Source organism: Vigna unguiculata, chromosome 3 (genome assembly GCF_037176805.1).
Source record: "Vigna unguiculata cultivar grain cowpea cultivar isolate G323 ecotype 2 chromosome 3, ASM3717680v1, whole genome shotgun sequence".
Lineage (NCBI taxonomy): Eukaryota > Viridiplantae > Streptophyta > Magnoliopsida > Fabales > Fabaceae > Vigna > Vigna unguiculata.
Genome location: NC_140794.1, coordinates 16878980 through 16906851, shown reverse-complemented (window position 1 = coordinate 16906851; position 27872 = coordinate 16878980). Strand labels below are relative to the sequence as shown.

Here is a 27872-nt window from a genome sequence, read left to right as displayed (position 1 = left end):
CGAAATGTAGGCTAAATGAGAGGGTTAGGACTAAAAAAGGGTTTTAGGCACCCTATAGACTATTAGCCTTAGATCAATAGAATAGGTTAGACCCTTAAACATTTAGGAGAGAAATAAAGTGGACTTTACACATTTTATAGTTTAATAAAACAAATAATATACGATAACGAGTAATATACAATAATATTTTAAATTTGAGTATATTAAAGATGACTAAGTACAAAAGATTTCCAAATTAAATCTGAGTAATCCATATTGTTGGTTTATTTTGAATAATCAGGTGGTTAATTAAAAATCTGATGATATTAATTGAAATTGTTACAAATCTTTGTCTTTGTGAGTTTGTGTAACTAAAGAAAAAAGGTTTCTTTGTTATTTATTTAGAGGGTACTTTCCTTTTGACTCTTGCAATTCCTCTATTATTTTAGATAAGGATTCTGGGGTTTTCATTCACATGCTTTTTTCTCCATTCGTTTTTCTCACCATCTTGCCCACTGTTAGGTACACCTTTTTTCCATCACATTTTTTATTATTTCTTTGTTTTTTATTCTCTCGCTGGTTTTAGAAACATTTTCTCCTAGGCTGATTCTTCTTGCACTTCCCTATATTTTTATTTTTATGTTTTTACTTCCATAAAAGTTGTATTTCCCAAACTAAACCTTTTTAAATATAATAAAAATCCTTACACCTCCTTATTTTAAATATTTTTCTGGATTAAAAAATACCGAGAACTAAACTAAGAAAAATTGGAATTTGAATTATCTTGAACGAATGCAAAACAAAAATACTGTAGCTCTCCCCTGAACCAAAACAGAGACTATCTATTAAGATGGAAATTATTAAAATAGACAAAGTGGGGAATGATGAGCTGGAAAATTCTATTCTGAACCTCCCAAATCTACTATAGGTAAAAAAAAAAAATCCAAAGTTTAGTGGAAAAATAAAATGGAAAACAAACTTTTCCTATTTTACTTCATCTTTATAGGTTACAAAACTTCAATTTTGAGAATTAATGCGTGGATTGTTGACTAGTAAAAGATGCAGACGAGAATGAAATTGGGCCTTGAATATGGGCCTTGAATATGGGCCAATGGGTTATGAGTACTGCAGTAAGGGGAAGAGAGTAGATACTTGCGGAAACCCTAGTTGGCCCGCTTCGTTACGTTACACTATCTCTATAAGAACCCAGAGACTGATATTGCAGAACCTGCTTCTGCCGAGCTTATCGAAGAAGAGAGGAGAGGAAGGAGGAGGCATCTTCATTACCAAGATGGTTAAAGGACGCCAAGGAGAACGTGTCAGGTTTGCGATCTGTAGTTTATGCCTCTTCTAATCATTAATTTCATTTCTTTTAAATGTTAGCGTATTGCACATTCATGAGCTTTTGTTTATGCTATTGTGGTTTTTCTCCTTTGCCAGACTTTATGTCAGGGGCTCAATTCTTGGATACAAGAGGTATGTTGTTTATCTTTTTTTCTAAATGAACGTTAGATACATTTTTGTTTTTCAATTTTGTATTGTGTTAACTTGCTTCATAGGTTTTATCTAGTGCGAATGACAGTGACAGTATTAGGTTTTTGATTTTATCATAATAATTTTAATCTGTGCCATGTCTATATAATTGATTATAAATGTTGATTAAGGTAGTGGGACTAAAGAAGTTGATTGTGTTGTTCAGGTCCAAGTCAAATCAGTACCCAAATACTTCTCTCATCCAGATTGAGAATGTAAACTCCAAGGAAGAAGTTGCGTGGTACGCTGGGAAGCGTATGGCTTATATTTACAAGGCCAAGGTAAAGAAGAACGGAAGCCACTATCGTTGCATTTGGGGTAAGGTCACCCGACCTCATGGTAACAGTGGTGTCGTTAGAGCTAAGTTCAAGTCTAATCTGCCTCCAAGATCGATGGTAAACTTTTTGACACTTAATTTATTTGTGTTTTTGACGTTTTTTTGTGGTTTAGTAGTGTTGATTGTTGATGCATTTGCAGGGAGCAAGGGTTAGAGTGTTTATGTATCCAAGCAATATATGAGGTAATTTTACATTTTTACTGAGATATGCATTATCAATTGTTTCCCCACTATGTTTCATTGAAAACTGTGAACTCACTTGGTTCCGAAACTCAGCTATGTGACCTAAAAAACAATAGTTTAAAATACAATCTGTCCGAATAAAGGAAACAGTGAAAGATTTTTTGATCGGTTAATCACTTTCTATGACAGAAGGATGGCTTCTAACCAATGCAATTGCCAAACTGCCAAAGCACATACTTTCTTTTTATTCAGTTTAATAATATAAAAAATTTGATATTAGTCATATCTGTTTCTAATGAAATGATTTCTCCATTATTCGTATTAGGCCAATTTTGTTTTCTAATATTAGTATGTTTATTTAGTTTGTGAAGATTTCATATTATATTATGTTAATATTGTAGTTATAATACTAGTTAAAGTATATTGCCTGATGAGATGCTTTTTTAATGTTATCCTCATTGAATCAGTGTTGCTCTTCTAGTTTGTCTGAGTCTAACAATTGATTGTTAGTTTATTGCTTCCTTTTGTCATATGATGCAATGCTAATAATCCCTCTTTTCAAACTCTGTTTTAGTGTTTGTGTTTTGTCCTATTTCCTTATTTCAAGTTTGCACACAGTTCTTCTTGGGAACCTAATTTTATAAAATCAATTCCCAGGATTTTATATGTGCAGATAGCAAGTAAAAATCCTTTCTGCTTGAGCAGTCTCCTTTATCCATGGAGATATGCTCCAATGTAATTGGCTTACAGTTTCATTCAGATTCTAAAAATTTGTTTGTCATTTGTTATGGTGTTCCTGTTTTGTGGATATTAAGTTATAGAAGGCACGGTTAATATTATCTTCCAAATTGTAACCCAAATCATTGTTATTATATTTTTACCATATTTCATTTGGTAAAACAATGCTAGTTCTTTCATTTTAATCACTCAATTGTTTTGTGTTCTATCTGTCCTATTTCTTTATTTCAAGGATGACTTGAACACTTTCTTCTAAAAGTCGCAGACAGTTCTTCTTGGGAACCTGTTTAACAAAATCAACTCCCAGGATTTTATCTGTGCGGATATTAAATGAATAACTTTTCTGCTTGAGCCTTCTTCTTTTATCCATGGAGATATGCTCCAATGTAATTGGCTTACAGCTTCATCAATTTTCTTGAAGATGGAATGTTTGTGGTGGGATTTTGATGATTTTGCAATTAGGTATTCAAGGCATGGTCCATGGTACCTTTCACATTGCTTGGGATTTGGCTGTCTTCTTTCTTTATTGTTGATTGCTTTTCGTTTGTTGATGATAATATTTGCTGTATGCATTTAAGTAGCTAATCTATGTATTAATTTGCATGATAGATATTCTGGCTACACAGTTTAGTTTATTAATGACTTAAGCAGTATCCAAAAAAATATGATTGTAAAGTAATAATAATGTCATTGAAATGGCTGCGGTAAATGAAGTTCCAAAAGTTAACATGTAGCATTGATTATAAATAGATAGTGCACTTAAGAATATCAAATTTATTATCATGATATCCCTATTCTATCCTACATGATCTAGTTGGCTTTGAAATTGATCGCTGGTTTTGCTGATTTTCAGGATATGTTGGACGTGGTGCTTGTATGCGAGTTAATTTTGTGTTTTTTGGTAGCTCATGAACAGAATAGTATGTCGTTTAGGATGACGAATGAATCGTATGTTTTTTTCTTCGTCAATAAGGATTTCTAGTCTCAATTTTATAAATGGATTTTTTTACTTGACTGTTTCACAAAGTCAGTTTCGCTTCCCCTCGAAATCTAGAATTCAAAACTTAAAAATGACGTAGTCCTCACTAAATTTGTTATATAATTGCTAGAAAATTATGTAAGGTGTATAAATTAAAATTGGTAGTGGGAATTTGTTACGAGTATTGCTTCTATAACGCTTTATTGGCTACCAGTCCTCAATCCTTCGTCTGCCAATGTTAGTATGTTTAGCATATAGCATGTTTTGAGGTTGCTCTCTAGAATTTGACCTGGTTGGATTTTCAAACTCGACAGTCTAGGGCCTCTACGTTTCCAACGACACAAACAAACAAAATATGCTGAGATTTGTGAATGAAAAATGATAAAACTGAAAAGTTGCAACGTTCAATATATTCATAAATATTTTATTAATCCAATCAGACCATTTGCGTATTCTCTAGAGGAGCTGCCACGTGAATGAGAACCGGAGAGGATTTTGGCCTTAAAAATGGGGTTAAATTTGTTTTGTGTATTATAACTTCTAATAAATTGGAAAGTTATTTAAAACTACTTCTTTGTTTCTCAATTAATGATTATAAGACGACACTAAGGTCTCTCTGGATACCATACGATACTAAGGTCCCTCTGGATACCATACGATTGGTAGTCTGAACACGACAACATATATATACAGTAAAGTACAAACATAATAAATAATATTCTTATCCAATAGGACTGAATATACAAGTTGACACTAATAATAATAATAATAATAGAACCAATAATACTAATATTACTACACCAAACAATTTACTAAAACAAGAGAAAATAGTTGTTTAAAATGATTGAAGTTTTCACTTAATTTCAACCAAATACCTTACAGAATGGAAATTGAAAACAATTCTGGATTCCAGTTACGGTTTTGATGTATAATCGTGTCAATACCATTTTTGAATTTATTTTACTTTTGGTTCCGGATCAATTTTGTGATTTTAGAAAATAATTAAAAAATAAATTTTGAATTACGAAAGGTTTTATGTTTATTTTAGATTTAATAGTTTTTTGTCTCCATGTTTATGAGAAATTTATTTTCTTTATAAAAGAGTTATTATAGTTTATTTTATCATCTTTATGTTGATGACAATGAGATCGTGCCATGTAGAGGATATATTCAAAAGACAAAAGTCACATTGAATATTTACTATTTTCGTTGTGATTTTCATGATCACATAGGATCTTTTCAACCAGGATAACATGAATATAATAGAAAGGTTGATATGGACTTCTTTTAAATAAAATTGAAATTGAATTAAAAATAAAAATTCATAAAATCATATCGAATAAATTTCATAAATATTGAGATAAAAAACTTGTTAAATATTTATTCTAGTTATCATGATTAGGATATTCATTAATATCATTGAACGACCGTATCCATGCATATTTTAAATATGGAAAACATAAGAGAATGCAAGTTTGAGATAAGAATAAAAACCAAAATAATGGTAAATTTGAAAACAAACATAAGTATTACTTGTTTGGGCTAATAGTTTTTCAAAATCCTTGAAATGCTTGATGACCAAGAGCTGCTTTAGCCATGTGTCCATCATAACTATAACAAAAACATCACTTTCTACTACTATGATGTAATCGAGAATAATAAATTGATTCTGGTGACCCTTAAAAGGTCAAAGCTCTTCTTTTGTTGCCAAAGTGGAGTGTGAGAGCAAATAACGATACTTCCTTTGGAGGGGTTTCACTTCCTCTTTTCCATAAATGACACCTACAGGTATATAAATTTTTGTGTCAAAAGGGTGACCAAATGCTTCAAGGAACACCACAACCTCTCTTGGAGTCATGGAGCAACTACCCCGTAAGCGCCTTGATTTGCTATCAATCTCCTTCACCTTCCAATGTTTCACTTGATATCTCATCTTCTTAAGTTCTATAGCTTCTTCTCTTGTCAAGTTGTGGCTACAACCTGTAAAAGAAAGCATGGTCTTTTCATTTCTGCAATATTGGCACTTCCTTTTGTGAGACAAAGCTTAATTAATTAAACATGTGTATCCTAAATCAAGTATGTGCTTGAGGGGTTAATTACCTTAGGTGAAGAGAAATGTAAGGAGTACTATTGTTTCTAAGTCTATTTACCAGCTTCATTCTAAGCTCTTCAATTGGAGTCGTGAACTTAAGCCCTTCATTCATCGCTCTACAACATGTTTTCTACATGCACCATAAGGTAACCATTTGTCACATTTTCCTTCCCTACACGATAGAAAGTTTTCTAGTTAGAAAATATGAATAACTTGTTTTCTAAAATTTTGAGGTTTGGGCTCACGTTTATCACTAGCGGCTCAACCAATGCATCTGTGGTAGTTGTTACTGTTTAGATGCTTCCATATTTTGAGAGTCTAACTAACATATATCAAAGGAAAACTAGCATCACAGTCTAATATATAGTAATGAGAGTAAAATATAGATGGAACAAAATGTTTTATACCAGTGACTATTTTAATGAGGGTAGATGCTTTACGACATTTGTATGATTAAAAGGTTCAAATTCCAACTGTTCAGACAACACATTCAACAACACAAACTTTGCAATGACACACATGAAAACCAAAACCATTAAGCCTAAAAACATATGAAGTCCAAGCTTAAGCTTTAAAATTTTTTGCCAATGTCGTATTTTACGTCGCGTAGAGGACATGCCTCTCATGCCAAAAGAAATCAATCCATAAGGTTCTTCTGTGCCTTCTAACATGTTCCTCCTTGTTAACATGGTTCTTCACTACTTGGAAAAAAGACAATAATCGATTATTACAAAGATTAAGGTGAAGGATGCAAAAGGGCTATGAAAAAAAACATGCATTGGTGGAAACTTGGACTTGTATCATAAACTTTGTTTTCTTCCTTTGGTGAGGTTTTTCTATAAATAAACGATTAGTCTATATGTCATCGCACCAAAACTTCAGGCGATAGTCTCTCTTTGTTTCAAATGTTTTTAGTTTGTATCGTAATTTCTATTGCTATATCGAGTTTTATAAACTTTTAATCAGCAACATCCGCTTCTAATCAAAAACATATAATATATAAAAGCAATGTCGACATCCGCAACATATTTTCTTTAGAAGAGAGAAAATTTACTCCTATTTTACTTTTACTGTAGGAAAAACTGGGAATTAAAGAAGGTTTTGGGGGTATAGGAGAAAACATTGGAGGTGCAGGGAGAAGCTCCTTTGCAATAAACATTGAAAGGATTGGACTTGCATATCCAAGTTGGAGCACTGCGCATTATTCATGGGCTTCAAGTACTTATCCAATCAAAAATAATTTCTAGCTCTTTCGATGAAGGTCAGTTAAAGTTAATGGCTGCTTAGTAAATATCTTGTTTAGTTCTGCCACCAATATTGCCTAATTTCCATGACTGCAGGATGAACTTCCAACTTGGTCTTGGTGATGATCTTATTCTCTTGTAAAGATTTTTTCTAAAAAAATAGAGTTATGTGACATGTATGAATGGTAAAATTATTTAAATGCTAAGCATAAGGAAAACGTAACAAAATTAAGGAACATGAAATTTTTAATTCATTTGTAGATGTGCTAAATGGGTGAATTAAGATGAGAAAAGTAATCATAACAATTCAATAAGAACAAGAAATATTGAATAAAATGATGTATATCAATGTGTATCACCACCAAGATCATCATCATGTAATATATCATATTCCATTTGAGCATTATCAATCAAAATCTCTACTTCATCTTCGACTTGTTGATCATCAACATCATCATGATGTTGCTCATCATTTTGAGCATTAGTCTTATCACTATCCATATTGGGAACATGCAACTGCATTTAATTACTATCAATGAGACTACTATCTTTCTTGGGCATAATCTTCTATACCTTGTTAATGTTTTCACTGGTTTGATCTTCCATAACTGTACATCATGACTTTTGACTAGATTTTTGTCAACATGATCTTACTGTAACATCTGTGAAACCTCCTTTATTTTCTCTTACTACAAGAAAATTGGTTATTATCTACAAAATATTTTTTGTAGATTAAATAACATTATCTACGAAAATTGGTCATAGATAAAGTAAAAGTTCATGGGTAAAAGAAAAATAAATTATCTATACAAATTTCATAGGTAAGCATGATGGACTTTGGCGAAAATTTTTTCTACAAAGCATTACATATGAAATTTAGTGTAGATAACAAATATCATAAAAAAAATATAAAAGTTATTTTAAACAAATTTACCTACAAAAATATTTTGTATGTAAAATTTATATTGTTTTGAGTTAGAGACATTACCTAATTTTGTTTAAGACAATTGTTTCTTTAAGTCAGTATCTTAGACCTCCACACTCACTCAAACCTCCATCAATTGGATCGTTCCTCCATCAAAACAATGCAACAAACTAACTTTGTTGGTAGCAACAAGACTAATGTCCGGGTAGCAAAGGGTCCTAGTGAGGCTGAGGTTCGTCGACAGTTAGCATGACCCAACTCCAGCTAAAACGAGGTTCACGCTCATGAAACAAAACTCCTTTCACAAATCATAAATTTGCGCACGAGAAAGAAATCAGAAACACTCCGTGTAATGTTAACCCAAAAGCAAACCCTTCCATTTGATTGAAAAAACAAAATATGGAAAAAATTATCAAAATAAGCATAATATACAAGAAATAATCAAACAATATACTCACCAAATGCAATACAATTTATATTTCAAAGGGTTTGAAGTTAGCAATTAGTATCCTCGCCCTTTCCGATTTTGTTATAACATGTTACAAAGTTCATAACTTCACTAAACAGAAAACACTTACATTTTTAAGGAACAAAATAGATCCCACAAGTGGTTCATAGAGAATTGTTTTCCAATTGTTTTCTTTCTCCCCCCCATGTTGGAAAAACTTGTTCATCAAAGTGACAGTCGAAAATTCAAATTATAAATAAGTCTCTTATTGGTAATTCAAGATATTTTACTATTGAGAGAGGATCATATCCAACATATTTTCTCAATCATGTATAAGGACCCATCATAGTCCTTTTTGGTGGGAAAATTGAAACATATACACCACACTAAAAAAATTCTTACATGAGAATATTAGGTTACTGACCAAAAACCAACTGCATAATAGAGTATTTGTCATAACTTATTGGCTTGATGCGAATCAATAATGCAATATGCAAAATTGCATATTTCCAAGTAGCCATTGGAAGATTAGCTCTTGTAAGTAATGGTCTTGCAATCAATTTTAGACGTTTTAGGAATGATTTTTCAAGTCTATTTTGAGTATCAACATGTGCTACTGGATGCTTAACTTCAATTCCAATTGATATATGATACTCATGAAAAACATAAGATGTAATTTCACCAGTATTATCAAAACAAATTTTCTAAATCGGATAATCCGGGAAGTAAGCTCTTAACTGTACTATTAACTTTACAATTACTTGATTGTGAGTTGATAATAAATAAATATGTGATCATCTAGTTGATGCATCAATTAAAACCATAAAATATATAAATGTTCCACATGGTGGGTGTATTGGACCACAAATATCACCTTGTATTCGTTCTGAAAATGAGATTGACTCATTTCTAATTTTTCTGGTGATGGTCTAATTATCAACTTCTGTGAACGTATAATACATGAGAACTCATTGGTTTGAAGAAGTTTCTTCTTGACTCTTAAATGGGTCTCAACATGAGATTTTGAACCTTTTTTTTTTCACATCATAATAGATCCAGGATGACCTAACTGATCATACCAAACAAGGAATTCATTTTAATTCGTAAACTTCTGGTTTAACATGACATGCATTTTAATTGTACTAATATATGAGTAGTACAAATCATCCAACTAATCATGTCAAACAAGGCATTCATTTTGATTTGTAAACTTTTGGTTTACCATGACATGCATTTCAATTGTACTAATATACGTGTAGTATAAATCATAAGAGAATGTTGACAATTTCTCCAATATACATTTTTTTTCCAACTCAATTGTAGAGATATAAAGATATTTCATATCTTTTTCATTGTTTGTTTCAGTATAATATCAATTTAGACAAATATCCTTGAAACTTAATAAGTTTCTATTCAACTTCTTGGTAGAACTATAATAGCTCTTCCAAAGCCTTCAAATATATTTGTTATGCTATAAATAATACTAAAATTGATGTCTCGCATTATCAAACAAGACAAAAATTTATTGCTATTGAGAATTGTATAAGTTGTTGCACTATCAATAAGACACAAAGTCTTTGGTACTAGTGTCAACATTCGTTCTTCATATAAATGTAAATATCAATATGATTTTTTTAACACTCTCATAACCAATGAGGTGATCAATTCTTCTATTTGATTTAGCAAAGAAAATAATAATATCAAGATGAGTAGCATCCATATGGCCATAATCAGAATCACCATCTTCATAAGCAAAATGTGTTTTTATGTTCTTTTCATTATTTGTAAGATGCTTTAGTGTACAATAAGTACAACTCAAATGGCCTTTACTACCGTAATAATAATATATGCTTTCATCCTTTTTGTCAATATTTTCACATTTTCTTTTCCCTCTTTCACATTATTGTGCCACTTCTGGTGACAAAATGTGTTTTTGAAATTTCCTTTATAACCATGTCAGTAATCAATATCACGATATCATGAAAATATAAATCAAATATGTTGCATTCACTTCTAGGAATGGAGCAGAACCAATTGAACATGTTTCATGATTTTTTATTAAAAGCTCAATGCTTTGTTCACCCATACAAAGGCATGAAATAAATTCATAATATTTATTGCTGCATTCACTTCTGGGAATGGAACAAATTAGGTGGATCTCATGATTTTTCATCAAAAGCTTTATTGCTTTGTCCAGCCATATATAGGCATGAAATAAATTCATAATATTTGTGAAATCTTTTTTCACAATATTTTGGTCGCATGAGCAAATTAGTTACTTAGATGCTTTATTTCTTTCTTTAATGGTATCCCAATATCCATTGCATCTAAATGTATTTCAACATTTAAAATCCAATATAAGGAATTCTTCCTTGTAATATCAAGATGCAAATTCAAAATTTGTAAGATATGACATGTTTAAAATTAGTAATAATAATAGTAATAATCACCATGAAAAAATAATAATAATCACCGTCATAATAAATAAAAATAATAAGACGAAGATGAGAATTGGTAAAGTTCAAGAATTCTTATCACAAGAAGAATAATATAAGGTAAAATTGTAAATAGAGAAGGGATTAGGAAAAATCTGGATTGAGACACGCAGAGCACTATCGTTAGAGAGAAAAAACTTCCATTAGTCTTTAGAGTCCTCAGTTGGTTGGAGCATCATGTTGATAACGTGTTATGAAATGAAACTAATAAGAGAGAGAGAGAGAACGGATTAGGAAAAGCCTGGATTGAGATACACAGAGCACTATCGTTAAAGAGAAAAAAACTTTCACTAGTCTTTAGAGTCCTTAGTTAGTAGGAGCATCGTGCTGATAACGTATTATGAAATGAAGCTAATAAGAGAGAGAAGAAGAAGGAGAGAAAGAATAGAGAATGAGAGAATAAGGAGCAACTTATATGTATGTTATTATTGATAGGAAGAATCCTATTTATACATACAATATGTAATCTATAAAGGAAATAAATCAACTAATTAATTCAAATATTTACACAAAAAGATAAAAAGTAATGAATCATATGAGCATCAATCATATCAATCACATGAGTAGATTTATCAAATCAATGGACAATCATTAATTCATAACAATTATTTTATTATTTTATTTTATTTTTTTTAACTTTTATTGGTGAACATTAAATAAAATATAAGATATACATGTGCAACAATTATGGACATTTTTGTCTTCTAAGTAAAATAAAATTACATTTATGATGATTAGGTTAGATTTAATTTAACATTACACTTATCTATGTATTTTTATATGATTCAATGCATATTAATTACCTTAACCATGCTCTAAAAACACCGGTTAACAATACCCTAAAATAAATATTACATTTCTAAATTTTACAAAATAACCTTAAAACAACACATTAAAAACATAGAATGAGTATTAAAATAAGAATAATTGAACCATAAGCTTATGTTTGACTAGAGTAAACACCCTTTTGAAAATAATAAAAATATACATTACACAGAAACAATCAAAATAACAAAGATAACCTACATTAACTAATTGCTTTTCAATTTTTTTTTTTATATTTTTTTCTATTTAATTGTTATTTTCAAAGTTTACAACAATAGTAATTAATTTTTGTCAACTATAACTAATTTACTAAACTTTAAAATAAATATTACATTTCTAAATTTTACAAAATAACCTTAAAACAACACATTAAAAACATAGAATGAGTATTAAAAAAAGAATAATTGGACCATAACCTTATGTTTGACTAGACTAAACACCCTTTTAAAAGAATAAAAATATACATTACACAGAAACAATCAAAATAACAAAGATAACCTACATTTAACTAATTCCTTTTCTGATTTTGTTCTTGTCTCCTATTAAGGAGACATCACGCAAGTTTCATACAACGAACAAACATACAAGGACCATGATTAGACTCAAGTGAACAGTATAGTCTAAAATATATTAAATAATAGCCATAATTTTGAAAATACAACTACAATGAAATATTAAAATAAATAAAAAAGTTAATAGACATGTGTTACTCTACAAAGCATGTATTTTTATATTCAAAGTATAATCTAGGTATATCGACTATGATGGAAGAAGGGACGGAAACATAAAATGACGATACGAGTTTCACTGTCACGTATTTATTTCTTTAGAAACAATTTACCAACATTTTTATACTCAAAATATAATGAGTATCAAATTTTTGTTGTACTTTGTATATTCTCGTACCTATATTCGTAATTATTTTTTTACAGTTTTAATATTAATTAATTAATTTTTATAAAATAATAAAAAATTATGTTAAAGGAAATATAATATTATTAAATATTTAATATTAAGAGGATGATTGTTTCTTTGATATCATATATTTATAAAGAAATTATATATATATATATATATATATATATATATATATATTAATCTCAAATAAAATTTTACGAGAACCAAAATATTTATTAAATTTGCAAATATTAATGGAACCTAATTGATAACATTTAAAAATATTTTTTAAAAAATATAAAAAGAAAACAAATGTTCAAATTAAAATATACTTTAAATGTCGGTTTACTTCAATTTTTTAAATTCTAATGAATCTCTTTTTTATATACTAATAAAAATTATTTTACATCACTTGATTAAAATCACTTAAAAAACAAATATTAAACTAATAATAATAAAATTTAACATAGACCTTATATTTTTTGAACTTCAATATATGTTACATGATGATAAAAAAATTCATGACAATTAGATTATTTTTTTATATTATAGTAAGTAAAATTTATTTATACTTATAGTGACAAAATTACAGTATGTTCGATAATGAGTTATAAAATAAAAAATAATTATATAAAATATATAAAAATAGTATTCTACATGATAAAAATAAACAATAAATAAAAATATTAAAAAAATATCAAATGTGTCTCTTAAAAATAATTTGAGAGACTATTGAATGAAATCACAGAAAGAAAAATAAATGTATAATTAATGTTATGATAGGATGAAGAATACCTTAGAGATCTAAAAAAATTTTCAAAAACCAACATAGTTAATGGTTGAGAAATAACAAAAATTACTTTGACGAAAAAAAAAGAGTTCATCAAATGAAACAAAAAGTAATAATAATAGAGTAAAGAAGATAAATTTTTTTATATTACCTATTAAATAAAAGGTTTATGCTATTCAACACTTAAATTGAGAGTGTTAAGCATTATCATGTGAAAGGAAAATATACAATGAATAAAAATATTAAAAAAATAATAGAAATATTCAAATGTGAAACGTAAAAAATATTTAATTGACATACATCATTTAAACATAATTGCATAAAAGTTATGATAAGATGAAAAATCTATTGGAGATACAAATGAATTTCATGACAAACCAGACAATTAGAAGAAATAAAAAATATAAAGTATATGGTAATATATATATATATATATATATATATATATATATATAACTTAATTAACTGTAAAATTTTTAATAATTTAAATAGGGACGAGTATTATGGTGGTATGGAGACAAAGCAGATATATACATCTACATATCCATCCTCATCCCCATCCTCATATCCAATTAAAAAAGTCAGATATTCTTCATAAATATACTTATTTTCGGTTAATATGAAAATTTTCTGCCAAAATGGAATAAGATTCGGAAAATATCTAAAAAACATATTGATTTGCCCGAATGGAAGGATTAGTGTTGAAAATGCTTTAAAAAGTTTGAAAAGTCTTAAATGCATTTTTATATTAATCAATATTTATGTACGTATTCACACACATTTCCACGTGGTTGCTTTCACTTTTATTTTAAAGTTTCATACACACTTTATAATTGACCAAAGGGGCCAGCTGGTGATTACCCATCACTCCACTACAAGGGGGGTAACTTGGTTGTTGAAATAGAACCATGCTATCTTCCAACACCCCACTCTAAAAGTAGACAATTAATAAACTTTTACTCAAACACAAAAAAGTATTAAAAAAAGTACGACAATGACATCACTTGATTTATTACATACAAATCTTTGACCAATAATTTTGTAAAATCAAAATAATATTAATTAAGCATAATTTTAATATTTAACTTTATAATTTATTTATATACATTGTAATGTAGCTTGTGCGATTTTCTCTTCCTCCCACCTTTACCTTATACATGAAAAACAAAATACAAAAAATTATATCTTTATTAACTATTGAAGATAAAAACATTGGAAGCTGTGGATCCAACAACAAAGTTAAGAATAACCGAAGCAATCCATCTCTTTAATAATGAAAAAAAAAAGACAAACACCCTTTAAAATATAAACACCCATTAAAATTATCTTTCTCTAATTAAATACTAAAATAGCATATGTAAAATTTATATTTTTTACTCAAGTATTGTGTGGTTTTTTGGGTATATATATAATGCAATTTTTCTAGTAATATAGTTTTACGTGAAAAATACAAACTCAAAACAAAGAACTATAATTGAAAGTAGTGGCCCCAAGAAAAGTAGTAAAAAGAGAGAGAGAAAAAAAAAAGAAGGCTTGAGCTTGCATGACTCGTTCAAACCAAGTACTATCTAGATTCCTTTTGGCTTCCCAAATGTTTTGATTTGTAGATGGTAAAAGCAACCGTGTTTGGACTTGATGATTGTACCCTGAGGTATCCAAAATGAAGCACAGACCCATTCAAATAATGTCCAAACAGAACATAGCGTTGAGCTTCTGCCTTAAATTTTCAGCTCAACTCGTTTAACCAAACCACTTACTTCTACCGTTGGAACGAGTCTTCTCTTTTCTTTTCAATAAGTTGTGTAGAATTTCCATTGAGATTAAAATCCTGGGCACACGCACCATCCACTCGGTTTACGCGGTTCAAACACTTCCTATTTATACCAACGTCGGCACTGCTCACCCTTCACTTTTCACTTTCCATTTCAATCACCATTTTGTCGAACACAATGGCTGCAACAAATTCACAACCCAGATTCATTCCTCAAAGGGGTCAAGTTCTAAAGAGGGTCCTAAAAATCGTGCTTTCTTGTCTCATATGTGCTTTTGATGATGACTCTTCTTCCAATTCTCGTAATCCCAAAACCTCTTCTTCCATCTTTCCGGCACCACTTCCTTCCCGTCTCTGAACTCATTCTTCACTTTTCATGCTAACCTCTCACAACTCCTCGAAAATGGATTCTGGGTCAGCTTGTGTTGGCTTATTCACACCTCCTTCATTAATGTGTGCGGCATCTTGTGTTGTAACGTTGTAGCGACAACTCAGTTTTGTTTTGTTTCATGTAAATTGTGTCCTCCTCGCTTTGATCGGGCTTGAAAAATTTGAAGAAAACAAAAATTTAGTTTTGAATGTGACAGTCATTCTTATCGGTTTTGATCCGAAGATTTTGAATCTGCTTTATGTTAATGCTAATCAATAAATCTCTCCGTGAGGGTTTGCTTCTGCACAGTTTGTCGTGCCAAAAATATTGAATCTAATTATTGTTCGAAGAAGGGGCAAAAGGCAAAAAGCTATTAGAATTTATAAATATGAATTAAATTCAACGGTCTCATTCACACGTGTAAGTGAGGTGAGGATTTTGTAGTGTGGCGTTGAGGCTAATAATAGTTTATTGCTTTTGACGAAGAATTCAAACGAAAGTGGAGTGTGCCAAGTCACTTTTGACAAATGTTGCTTTGGAATTGGTAACATAGTGCTATAATATAATATAAATATACTTTAAAGTGAGATAAATTTGTTGGAAACTTGAGTAAAGTATTGCATAAAACCTAAAAGTTGAAAAGGTTTGAAAACGTTATTCATTTTGAAAAAAAAAAAATAGTAAAACTAGATATGTAAGAATCCATTCCTATTACTGCTAGAAAAATCAATTCGAGAAAAGATTAAATGTAAAGATGGACGAAGTGGTTATGGGAAGGATGTATTTCTTTTATGAAAACACCCTCATGCAATAACTACTAACAGAGTGATTTATTTTACGATGTATTTCTTCAACTTTTATGTATCTTCTTTTCTAATTTAGTTATATTGCTTATGTTTGTCAAATGTACCGTGTCAAATATTTAATATCAAAAGTTGTCGTCTTGATTACACAAAAAATGTTGAAATGAGTTTTGTATTAATACGTTCAGTTACAAATCTAATTATTATGTTCATATAAAGATAATCATCACTTCTTTAAATTTGAATATTTATATTATCTTAGAAATCCTTATTTAACTATATATATATATATATATATATATATATATATATATATTAATTATGAGTTAAAAATATTTGGTTTTAATAAAACAATAGTTTCTCTTTTCCTTTTTGTACCATTCTATGCACTACTTTTCCATGGGTTAGATCTTATGCAAGAACGAGACAAAGTGTTTCTCCTAAAGCTTGCAAATGCAATATGCATATGTGAAGGAGGCATATGATCATTTTTTTTTCTCATAAGGAATACTTATGAAAAAGTTTGTCTAAACATGTATATGTTGACTAATATATCTAATGCTTTTATTAATGTTCATGAGAAAACTTTAAACAATGTATAAATTAAAATGGAATGTTGACTTCAAAACTTAAATCATGTACTACACAAGAAACAAAACCATGGTCTAAGCTAGGTGACACAACAATTTCAAAATATGAAGATAAACTTTACTAACCACAAAATGTGGACAAACTCGCAGGCTTACGGACCTCAAAGAATGTGAGGTGGGCTACAACATTGTAGGGCAAGTCGGGGCGGACCTAAAAGAGTTGGGTCACCCGCATTGCTACCCCTAAATGAAACTACCATTACAATCATAGACTATTCATCTTTGTCCTAAAAAAATGACATGCATGACCCCCTCACCCTCACGCATGCAAAATTTCCCTAAACTAACACAAGAAAAGGAGCAAGGGGAGGAACTTGCTTAGAAAGAAATTATGATCGAACAAATTTTCTTTGTTCTCCTCCAAGATTTTTATGGCGGACTTTGATCTACAAAAGGAGGAGAGGGTTTCTTATAATTCTAAAGAGAAGTCAAAGAAGGTAAAAAAAAAAAGGTGTTTCTAGAGAGATTGTGGTATTTCTAAAATGAATTTTGACTAGTTAACTTTTTCTATTCATAAACTTTGTGCTTTAACAACAAAACATCTTAGGTATATCACTTCTACTCCTAAACAATTTTTCAGGTTCTTACAACCCCTCTTTTAGTTAGTGAACCTATGATTGGCTGATCACACCTTATTGCAACTAAGTTGTTTTATACTGACAACTTCAAAAGAATACTCGGTCTTAACCATAGTGGATGTGTTTTAAATAATACAAAATTTTAGCCAAAAGTGACTACATTTTAAACAATAGTTAGTCTTAGCCAAGAGTGGTTGTAGTGCAAACAATACTCAATTTTAGCATAAGTGACTGAGTTTCAAAGAATACTTGCTTTGCTCTTTGCAACATAGTGAAACTTTATCAAATTGAGTGTTAGGTGTATAAACACAAAACAATATAAAAATGTTAAGCGTAAATCTTCCTCTAATATAATATCTTTAAATTTCATATAATTGAACTACAACTAACCAAAGAAGGAGAGTCCTTTTTAAACAAGATTTACAAAACTTTTGTTGTTGCATCAAGTTAAAATTGCATTTGATTGTATTTTATCATACGTTAATACTAAAAAAAATTAAAGTGCATTTTCAAGTTATAATTATACTTTATTAAATGTTGTTTTACAAAATCTTTTTAAAATATTTAAATACACAATTCAATCATTCCTATTCTATTTGTTTTTAGAAACATTTTCTAAGTTCATTAACTAAAAATGCTTTTAGTTAGTTTACAACATTGATCTCTAATTCAATTGTAAATTGGAATCAATCAAAGAGGAATTTTCTTGAACAATTATTTAGGGTAGAGGCTAAGATAAGTCTCATTGATGTAATACATACCAAAAGGCATCATAATGAAAATATAAATAATTATATGAATAGATTTAGGCAAATGAAAGCAATATGTTATACACATATACCTGAATATGAATTGGTCAGAATGGTCTCCTTTGGATTGGAGTTTCCATTGAGCAAAAGGTTAGTAAATTAACGCTTAAGAGATATGTCTCAATTAGAAAATAGGGTTATTCCAATCAAACAAATTGCTTTCGAGAAACAAATATTTAAAACATTCAAGAAGCATGGAAAAAAAAAGAAGAAAAAATTACTTTCTTAAACACAAAGGCAAATGTTGAATGTGAAAAGCAAGTGGGAGATGTATTATATGAAAAGCAAGAAATTAATGTCTTCAAACCTAAAAAATGGACCATCTTATGTTTGTAAATTATTATCTCCCACAAAAACTAAAGATGTATAAGCAAATCGAACATATAGTTTTGATGTCAGAAAAGTATATAAAACTTTTGACCTTTTTCTTAAATATAAGCAAAAACAATTAGTTGTTACCATAAACCCCTTCAACTAATTAAGAAAAAAGGTAAGAACTATTGAAAATATCATAGTGTGTTTGATAATTTTACCAATAATTGTATACATTTAAGGAATGTGATAGAAAAAGTTATCGAAAAAGAGAGGTTGAAATCTGAAGAGAAGTTAATGTAGGTTGATAATGATAATTTCTTGATTAGGTAGCATTTATCAAGCTTATTATGATGGTTGACATTGTTGACTACTTTAGTCCTTGACATACTCATCTTAAATGAAAAACAACAAGTGCATAGGTCACATGTAACAAGTAATAAATATTGTTCTCTCCACAAGAACTTGTGCAACACATAACAACTCTTACAATTCACAACTCAATTATACACAAAGATCACAAAAACACACAAAAACCTCTTTTGGGATTTTATCAAACAATTGGTATGCAATAAGAAACTTAACATAGAGTATTTACAATTGTCAAGACTAGATTTCATTCACATTATTCTCATGCATACACAAACATCTCAAATCCATATTTAAATCAAAATCAACTCACCAATATACTCAAATCCCATCCCTAGTGACTTTGAGCCTATGATAACTCATCAAGTTTCAAATTCTTGAATCCTCAACAAGCAACCATTCATCAAGTTCAAGAGTCTTAATGATTACTAATAAATCATGTTTTATCCTTAAATACAAGCTTCATTAGGCATTCAATTTCGGTTATAAGTTCAAAAAACATTTTCCAACACCTCAAGAACCAATAATCAAGTCATGGATAATCAAGCCACAACAAGCATTAAGCATAAAAATCAAATACTAACATTGAAATGGAAAATTATATGTATTAACATCACAAAATACACAATAGTTGGTTTATTAATAAATAGGGTTAGCTCTGGTAGAGAACCTAGGGTTTACAAATTGAAGAGATAGATAATAAATTGAAACCATAAAGAAGATAAAGGCCTTTTCCCAAGGCACCTAGCAACTACTCCAAGCTTCAATCACCTCTCCTTCACATTTCCACCTCCAATTTGTAACTCATCTTCCTCTTCAATCCCGAAAGGGGAAAAACCACCATGGATGAAGGAGGAAAACCAAGGAGGAGATAGAGAGCTTCCTAGCTCCCCAAACAGCCTCCCAAGGCCTTTCCTAAGCACCCAAGGTGAAGAGAAGTCGTGAAAATGAGGAATTCCCAAAACTCTTGCGAGAAGCATGATTAAATACCCAATTATTAGTACATCAGTGTCGCCACCGCTCAACCCCACTTTCTTGACAATAATTGGCGCTCAACGTCCTTTTTCCATCGCTCAGCCCTATGGCGCTCATCCCTACAAATGTGGCATTCAACCCCAAGTAGTTTGACAACATTTTGTAATTGAAGCATTAGGTGTGACCCTAGTGGCACCCGATGTGGGTAGTTGCTTTAAATTGATCTTTTCTTCTCCAAAACATGCTCCCTTGAGTTATTGCTTGTTTTCATCCACTTAAATTTCTCCATATTCATTTATTTCACACACTTAAACAAAGATATTAGAAGTAAAACAAATACAAAACAACTAAAATACAAACTAATACAAAGTGCACTAAACTCGAGGATAAAACAAGATAAAAACTAGGAAATAGTTGATTAATTCTTGAAAATAGACACCCAAAAATAGGTAAAAATGGACGTTATTGTTAGTGAAAAACGACAAGTGCACCAGTCGCATATAGCAAGTAATAAATATCGTTCTCTCCATAGGGACTTATGCAACACATGACAACTCTCACAATTCACAACTCAAATAGACAACAAAGCTCACAAAAACACAAATAAACTCTTTTTGGTATTTTATCAAACAGTTGGTGTGCAACAAAAGTTTAACATAGATTATATTCAATTGTCAATACTACATTTATTCACTTTATTCTCATGCATTCACAAACATCTCAATTCCAATTTCATCTAATCTCAACACATAGGTTTAGCTTTCCATGGTGGAGAACCTGACAACCACTCCATGCTTCAATTGCGCCTCCCATTCGCGTCTCCATCTCCCAATCGCAATCCATCTTCCTCTCAAACCCCAAAAGGGGGAAAAACCACCATGAATGGAGGAGAATACCTAATGAGGAGTGGGAGAGCTTCCCAACACCCCTTCCAAGAGGCTCTCCAAGCATCCAAAAGTGTTTCTCTATCATGCAAAATGAAGAATGGACTACACCCTCGTGAGAAACAAGATTAAAACCCCATTTTTTTACATGTCAACGATGCCACCGCTCAGACTTGTCTCAGCAACGCTCAGTATCAGGTCTTATGAATGGAATGACGCTCAGCCCCACTTTCCATCGCTAAGCCTTGTGATGCTGAACGCCAGTTTGCCACCACTTAGCCTTGGGCAGTTTGACAACATTATGTATTTGAAGCACTGGGCGTGATTCTAGTGGCGCCCAACGTGAGTATTTGCTTCAAAATCAATATTTTCTTGTCAAATCATGCTCCCTTGAGTTCTTGCTTGTTTTCCTCCACCATAAATGTTTCCTATTAACTTACTTAACACACTTAAAAGAGAGATTAGAGGCAAAACAAGCATAAAACAACTAAAACACAAAACAAAACAAAACACACTAAACTTGAGGATATAACAAGATAAAAGCTAGGAAAGAGTTTATTTATTCATGAGAATAAACACACAAAAAGAGGTAAAAAGGGACATTATCAGTTATCATCACACATATATAAATGATTACCTTTTGTTCCTTTAGATTTTTGAACTACTAATAATTGAATTAGAACTAAATTTTTTAGCTATTTCTTTTTCAATGTAAATAACCATATTGCAAGTAAAAAATTCATCTTCCATTGCAGAAAATGATCTTTTTGTTGTAACCATAGAAACATGTAGAGTTAAAATAAGGCGAACTATTGATCAATCAAGTAAAATGTCATTGACTTTCCTATTCTTGCCAAAGATTGACATGGTTCATAAATTTGGTTATGAAAAACACATACTACAATATTTTTTCTTCTATATTCATAAAAAATGAATATACAAAAGACTTATGAGATAAACAATAGTGATAACTATTAAACTAATATTTCACTATCAAGTAAGAAAAGAAATGAATATATTTTTTTCCTTCAAGAATGGAAGAGAACATATGAGAAATGAGAGCAAAAATAATAAGTATTTTTCTCTTTATAAACAAAAGAAAACAAGTGAGAGGGAGAAGATTACAATATCTGAGAAACTTAAAAAGAAGTAGAAGAAAAAATAATAAATATCTTAATATTTCTATTCTTTATTATTATATTTGATTTTATATTTTATTATTTATTAACATTTAATATCGTGTTTTATAAAACAAATAAAAAGATACTTAATTTAATTTCTATCAATTTCTAATATACCATATATACAATTTAAAATTTTTTCCCAATATATCACATGTAATTTAAAAATATTCAAAAAAAACTGCAGGGCCATTGCACCTCGTGTCCCTTTTAATGATTGTCCTTGTTTATAGTCGTTGTTCTATATTTCAAACTTATATGTTGTTTGAGTAAGAAATTCTAATAGTAATTGAAATTTTAAAAATTTTCTAGAGTAATTGGATTATTTAAAAATAAAGAATTTCAAATTCCAAAAACAAAAGAGTAAGAATTTCAAAATTTTCATACTTTCAAACTTGTATCTTCTCTTCATATTCTTTCAACTCAATTTTGGTTTCAAAGTCATTGTTAACGTGACTAAGGTAAAAACTAGGGGCGGCAAAATGGGCCAACTTGACTTGTTTTAGACTGACCCGAATTTGGCCTGCCAAAAATGGCCCCAGTCGAGCTAGCCTTCCAAGCAAAAATGGGTTTATACATGTAACCTAACCCATATGAGGGCAGACTGACGGGCTAGAGGTCTGGCCCACCAACTTTGATTTTTTTTCTTTTCTGATTTCGTCTTGGAGGCCCAATTTCAAGGTCCTGGGGGCGTTTGCTAACATGTTGGCTAAGTGAAATATTCTTAGATCAATTGTTTTCACGAATTAGTTCCTTCATTGCCACTACAATTAACCACACAACCTTATCCCCTTTGCCACTAAAATTAACCACAACCTTGGTTCCATTTGCAAGAGTAGGGTAAAGTTTCTCCAAATATGAAAGAGCATGAGATGTCTCAGAAGTTAGAATAATACCTCTCAGCTAAGATAATCTCTACAGATTACAGAATACCCAAAGATCAGACATAGAAATAAGATCCATAAATCAGGGCAATTCCTTCAACAGATCTAGAAATGAAAAAAATCAAGCATCAACAAGCAATCAATCAGAAAAAGAAATACCTATAAACAACAATTAGGCAACAACTATCACGACATCCACAAATCAAGACAATTCCTTGACTAGAAATTAGGGAAACAACAATTAAGGTAACACTAATCAACCACAGCAACACCAATTTGGCCAAATCGAAATTAGAGTAAGTGAATTCAAAAATTAGGGTAACGAAAATCGCAAATTGGGTTGGAAATAAAAATTAGGGCTAGAAATTGCAAATTAGGGGGAACCTGCCCGTGTTGGTCGCCCTTCATCAGATCTACCGTTGTTTGTCGCGGCGAGTGCGTCCTCATGCCATGGCTACTTCAAATCGTGTGGTCGTTGCATTTGTGTTGTGGTGCTTTGTTGCTTTGAATCCCATCGTCGTCGTGCTATGTGGTAGTTAAGGTCGTCATCGTCGAGTGTGTCATGGTGGACGGGTGGCTGACAATGTGAAAGAAGAATGGAGACAACAGACAAAGACGAGAGGCTAGAGGAATGCGTGGTAGATGGGTTTCTTTCTGATGCACTTGGGTTAGGCTACACAATCACAACTAAACTGAATAAACACATGTGTTGAACATGTTTTTTAAAATCAAAACAGGTTGCCGGCTAGTCTGTTTTGGCCTGTAGGCTGGCCGCCAGGTTGGTGCGGCTTAACAAGTTGGATTCTCTGTTTTGAGTTAGTTTTTTTTTTTTTTTTGGTGAGTTGACGAGCTGGCACACCAACTTGATCCTTTTTGTCATCCCTAGTAAAAACATTATTGAGATAATTACTTTTTAGGTAATGCCGGCTAGAAATTTTTTATTAATTTTCATAAAAGTTATTTTTTATTTGAATCGTTATTTTTGTGAACCAATATTATTTCTTACTTTATATTAACTATAATTTTATGGGCCAATATCATGAAGACTATATTTTGATATATGTGAACTATTTTTTTTAATTGAAATTTCTAATTTTGTTTTTTTTAATATATGTAATGATTTTTTTTTATTATCGACACAAATGTTATTATTTGTCGATAATTCATTTAGATATTTTGAAATGTTAAATGAGAACATTTTCAAACAAAAAGAAAATTTCAAAAAATCTAAATCCACTTATCTAAACAAAATATTCAGAAAGTAAAATAATTTAAAATAACATCCAACCACATATTTAAATATCTTAAAATTTTATAAATTCTCTATGATAATTATTAATTATATTTAAAAACATCTTATTTTTAATGACTCATCAGACAATTAAACTACTCTTGTTAAAGTGATTTTTAACCGCTGTTTAAACTTTCTTCAAAGTAAAGTTTATTTGAATTGTTTTTTTAAATTATTAAATTTATAAGATAAAGTCTACTACTAGAATAGAAAATAATGAAATTTGTATAGATGACGGAATGGTGTTTATTTGAAAGTTGACGAATGTGACGTTCGTGGCCCTCATAAACAATGTCTAACCGCGTATTGTATTATAGTTCCACCGAGTGATTGTATTTCAGACCACATTCTTCTTAATCTCAACTAACCCACCGGACTTTCAGATGTGATCACTTTGATTTTTGGAAAACATTTTTGAAAAGTTTGTCATCCAAAAAATTATGTTTTCATATATGTTCGTTTTGATTAACTATTTAGTTAGATATGTATTTAGTTTTTAGATTTGGACATGAATATAGAATATATTTATATTTAAAATATTGATATATTTTGATTTTTAAATTTTAAAAATAAATAAATAAAATTATTTTAATTTAAAAAAATTATTCTCTTAATTTATTAAATGGTAACAAACTACCGTTTAAACTCAAACATATTAAAAAAATTAAATAATTTAAACGTTAATTTAAAATTTTTTATACGTAAAAAAAAAGTAAACTTAAATTAAAAAAATTATATTTATTTATTTTTAAAATGTAAGAAACATAATCATATACGCTTATTTGATATTTAACATTCATTATTTGAATTAAACACATTATTTAATTCTCAACGGTTCTACCTTAGATTATTAATTACTATTATTTTATTAAAAACTTTTTTTGTCAAAGGTTTGATGCTAACAGTTAATGTCGTTATGTGTGGATTATGGTTATTTTAGATAACGAGTTTTTTTTAAGAACGATTTTTTGGTATGCAATTATGTTAAATTCATAAAGAAAATATTGTTATCTGTAATTATTTTTGTTAAGGCTTTTTCAAGGCTTTAGTTATTTCTATTCCCTTACTTATTAAGCTCACAACCTTTTCTTCTTTTCCTTTTTTTTTCTCTTTTTATTTAAACTTAATTCATTAACATCACTATTTTTCATGGCTTTATAAAATGGTCATGTACATATTTTTTCTTTATTACCTTTTCTTTCACTCTTTTTATTTTTCTTAATATTGATAAAATAGTTTTTTTTTTAATTTATTTCCATGTTGGTTCATAAAAAACAGCGTTTGACCGATGAGTTGAAAGTTTTAACTCATTTTATCATATCAGTCCATCAATTATTATTATTATTTTTAATATATATATATATATATATATATATATATATATATATATATATATATATATTAAAAATACACTTAATCACGTACGTATCTTTGAAGCCTTCATTTGATTAATTAATATTTTTAATTACATAATTTAAATAATTGTTAATTTTCATGTTAAATTGTTTTATTATAATTAATAATTATAATTTAATTTATGAGTATTAAATTATTTATTTGATTTTAATTGTTCATTTAAAAGAAGAGTCGGGTAAATCATGGAACTCCATTTTTAGTTTGTACAACTTCGTGGTTGGCTTTCGAGGTTTACAAGCCAAGCTGAAAGTAGTGGGTCAAAAGGAAAAATTATCAAAACTAACAAATAAAAAATGTATACTCATTCTCACTAAATTAATAACAGATTAATGGTCAAATTTGATTTCTCACGACTATTTTTTCTTCTCCAGTATTAAAGATAAACAACTACAATCTCAACCTTACAACATAAAAGTTATACTATATAATCGGCTAATTATTTTAACTTACTTCTTTTTTTTAAAAAATAACACTTAATCATTGAGAGAGAAAAAAACACTTTTCAAAATAATATTGGAACCTTTTAGATTCTTTTTTTCCTTTTAACTCTTTTCAAACTGGAAAATATAATGAAATATATTTTAATTTTGTGCATACAAATGAAGAATTTGATAAAAACATATTTTCCGTGAATTAGATTAAGGTCAAGTTTAACACAATTGCAAGGAACATAATTAAAGTATAATTTACATTCTTATAATAGAAAAAATATTTACATAAATAAATAAAGATGGACAAAATGACTTGAGAGGACAATAGAAGTAGGGTGTAAATATTAGACTTCATATATTTTATATACAAACGAGTATATATTCGATAATAAAATAAAAATAAAGAAAAGAGGAGTGTAAATAGAAATTCAGGGAAGCCTAACTAGGAAAAAAAAAAACATTTTAGTTAGGTTCTTAATAGGCTAAAACACTAGGTATATTAAGGATTTTTACTTCTTGATATTTTATTTTAAACGGTCTTCACTACAGTGTTATTATCACAAACAATTTAAAAAACATTTTACTGCAACACCCACTAGATTATAAATCACAAAAAGAATATGGAAAAAATCTAGAAATACAAATAGAAAGAAGTTCTTAGAAGCACTTTAAAACCCAATGTACTGCAAGACACTTTCGAACACCACATTATCTTCCCTGTTATTTTTAAGGTTATCTTCAAGGTTTTCTCGTGTAAAAATTTTCTCGGATCTTACACAAAATAAACTTTAATCAGCAAGTTGTTATCTCATTGAAAACTGAGCTCGACAAGTGGTCCAAATGATTCACCAACGCATCAAACGATATATATAGACGAGGATTTCTAGATGATATATATCAGATGAAACCACCATACGATACCATTAAATGAGTTCATTAAAGGAGTTCAGCAAATGATACATATATAATACGATATCATTAGACGATTTTGGCAAAGCATAAATTACAGGTCTAACACTCTTTTCCAGTTTTCTAACTCACTTAGGATTAAGTTTAGGATCTTAGTTTCTCTTTGTAAAGAGAAATCTCTAATTTAATCATGTTTTCATTAGACGATTCATTATTGTATCATTTATAGACAATTAAAGAGCGTTTTAATTTCACAAAGCACATGTTAGAATGCTAAAAGAATCTTATAGTTATATAATATCATAAAAACTCATCACATAAATGATTTATCAAGTTGGGTAATTGATTTCAACCTATTAGACTCTTTAATTAAACTATTCTAGTTAAAGTGTTTAGTATATATTGTTTGCCTAGAATAATTATAATTATTGTCTAACAAGGCTTAAAAGGTTGATTTTACCATATAATTTCATCGAAAGCTCATTTTATCCCCTTTGGAGCAATTCTAGTTAAAATAATATAATTCAACACAATTATTATTAAATAAAGCTAAAATTAAATGTTGTATGAGTGCATAAAAATGCATTCATAAATAAAGTATACTTAAAAAAAGAAAATATACTTTTTATATTTTTATTTATATGAAAACTATAAGAAAATATTAGGAGAAATATTTTAATTTCTTTTTTTAGTTCTTTGTAAATTCAATCTCTTTGTTATCTTATTATTGGATTTTGTAATAATTCCACCTCTTATGAAAGTTCTTCTTTTGTT

The 27872-nt window shown here is 29.5% G+C and overlaps 1 protein-coding gene and 1 pseudogene across 2 annotated transcripts; one reads left to right on the top strand and one right to left on the bottom strand.

Moving 5' to 3' along the window:
- Nucleotides 1–1117: 1117 nt before the first annotated feature.
- On the top strand, nt 1118–3796 carry LOC114179680 (large ribosomal subunit protein eL33w-like). Of its 2 annotated transcripts, none has more exons than XM_085671614.1 (5): nt 1118–1302; nt 1420–1455; nt 1679–1907; nt 1990–2032; nt 3003–3275. In XM_085671614.1, the coding sequence occupies exons 1-4, from the start codon at nt 1271–1273 to the stop codon at nt 2029–2031; spliced, it is 339 nt and encodes a 112-aa protein (XP_085527740.1). In that variant the 5' UTR covers nt 1118–1270; the 3' UTR covers nt 2032; nt 3003–3275. The 2 variants fall into 2 exon arrangements, with proteins under 2 accessions (XP_085527740.1, XP_027921893.2); XM_028066092.2 differs by lacking the exon at nt 3003–3275 and adding an exon at nt 3624–3796 and having other exon boundaries at nt 1119–1302.
- A 1482-nt stretch (nt 3797–5278) lies between these two features.
- LOC146887536 (O-fucosyltransferase 28-like) lies at nt 5279–7586 on the bottom strand (annotated as a pseudogene).
- Between the last annotated feature and the right edge of the window lie 20286 nt (nt 7587–27872).

Excerpts from the sequence above, each read along its gene's own strand:
- LOC114179680 (XM_028066092.2), top strand. The coding sequence starts at position 1,271 with ATGGTTAAAGGACGCCAAGGAGAACGTGTCAG. Across the intron at positions 1,303-1,419 it reads CGCCAAGGAGAACGTGTCAG|ACTTTATGTCAGGGGCTCAA; the intron begins GTTTGCGATCTG and ends CTCCTTTGCCAG. Across the intron at positions 1,908-1,989 it reads ATCTGCCTCCAAGATCGATG|GGAGCAAGGGTTAGAGTGTT; the intron begins GTAAACTTTTTG and ends ATGCATTTGCAG.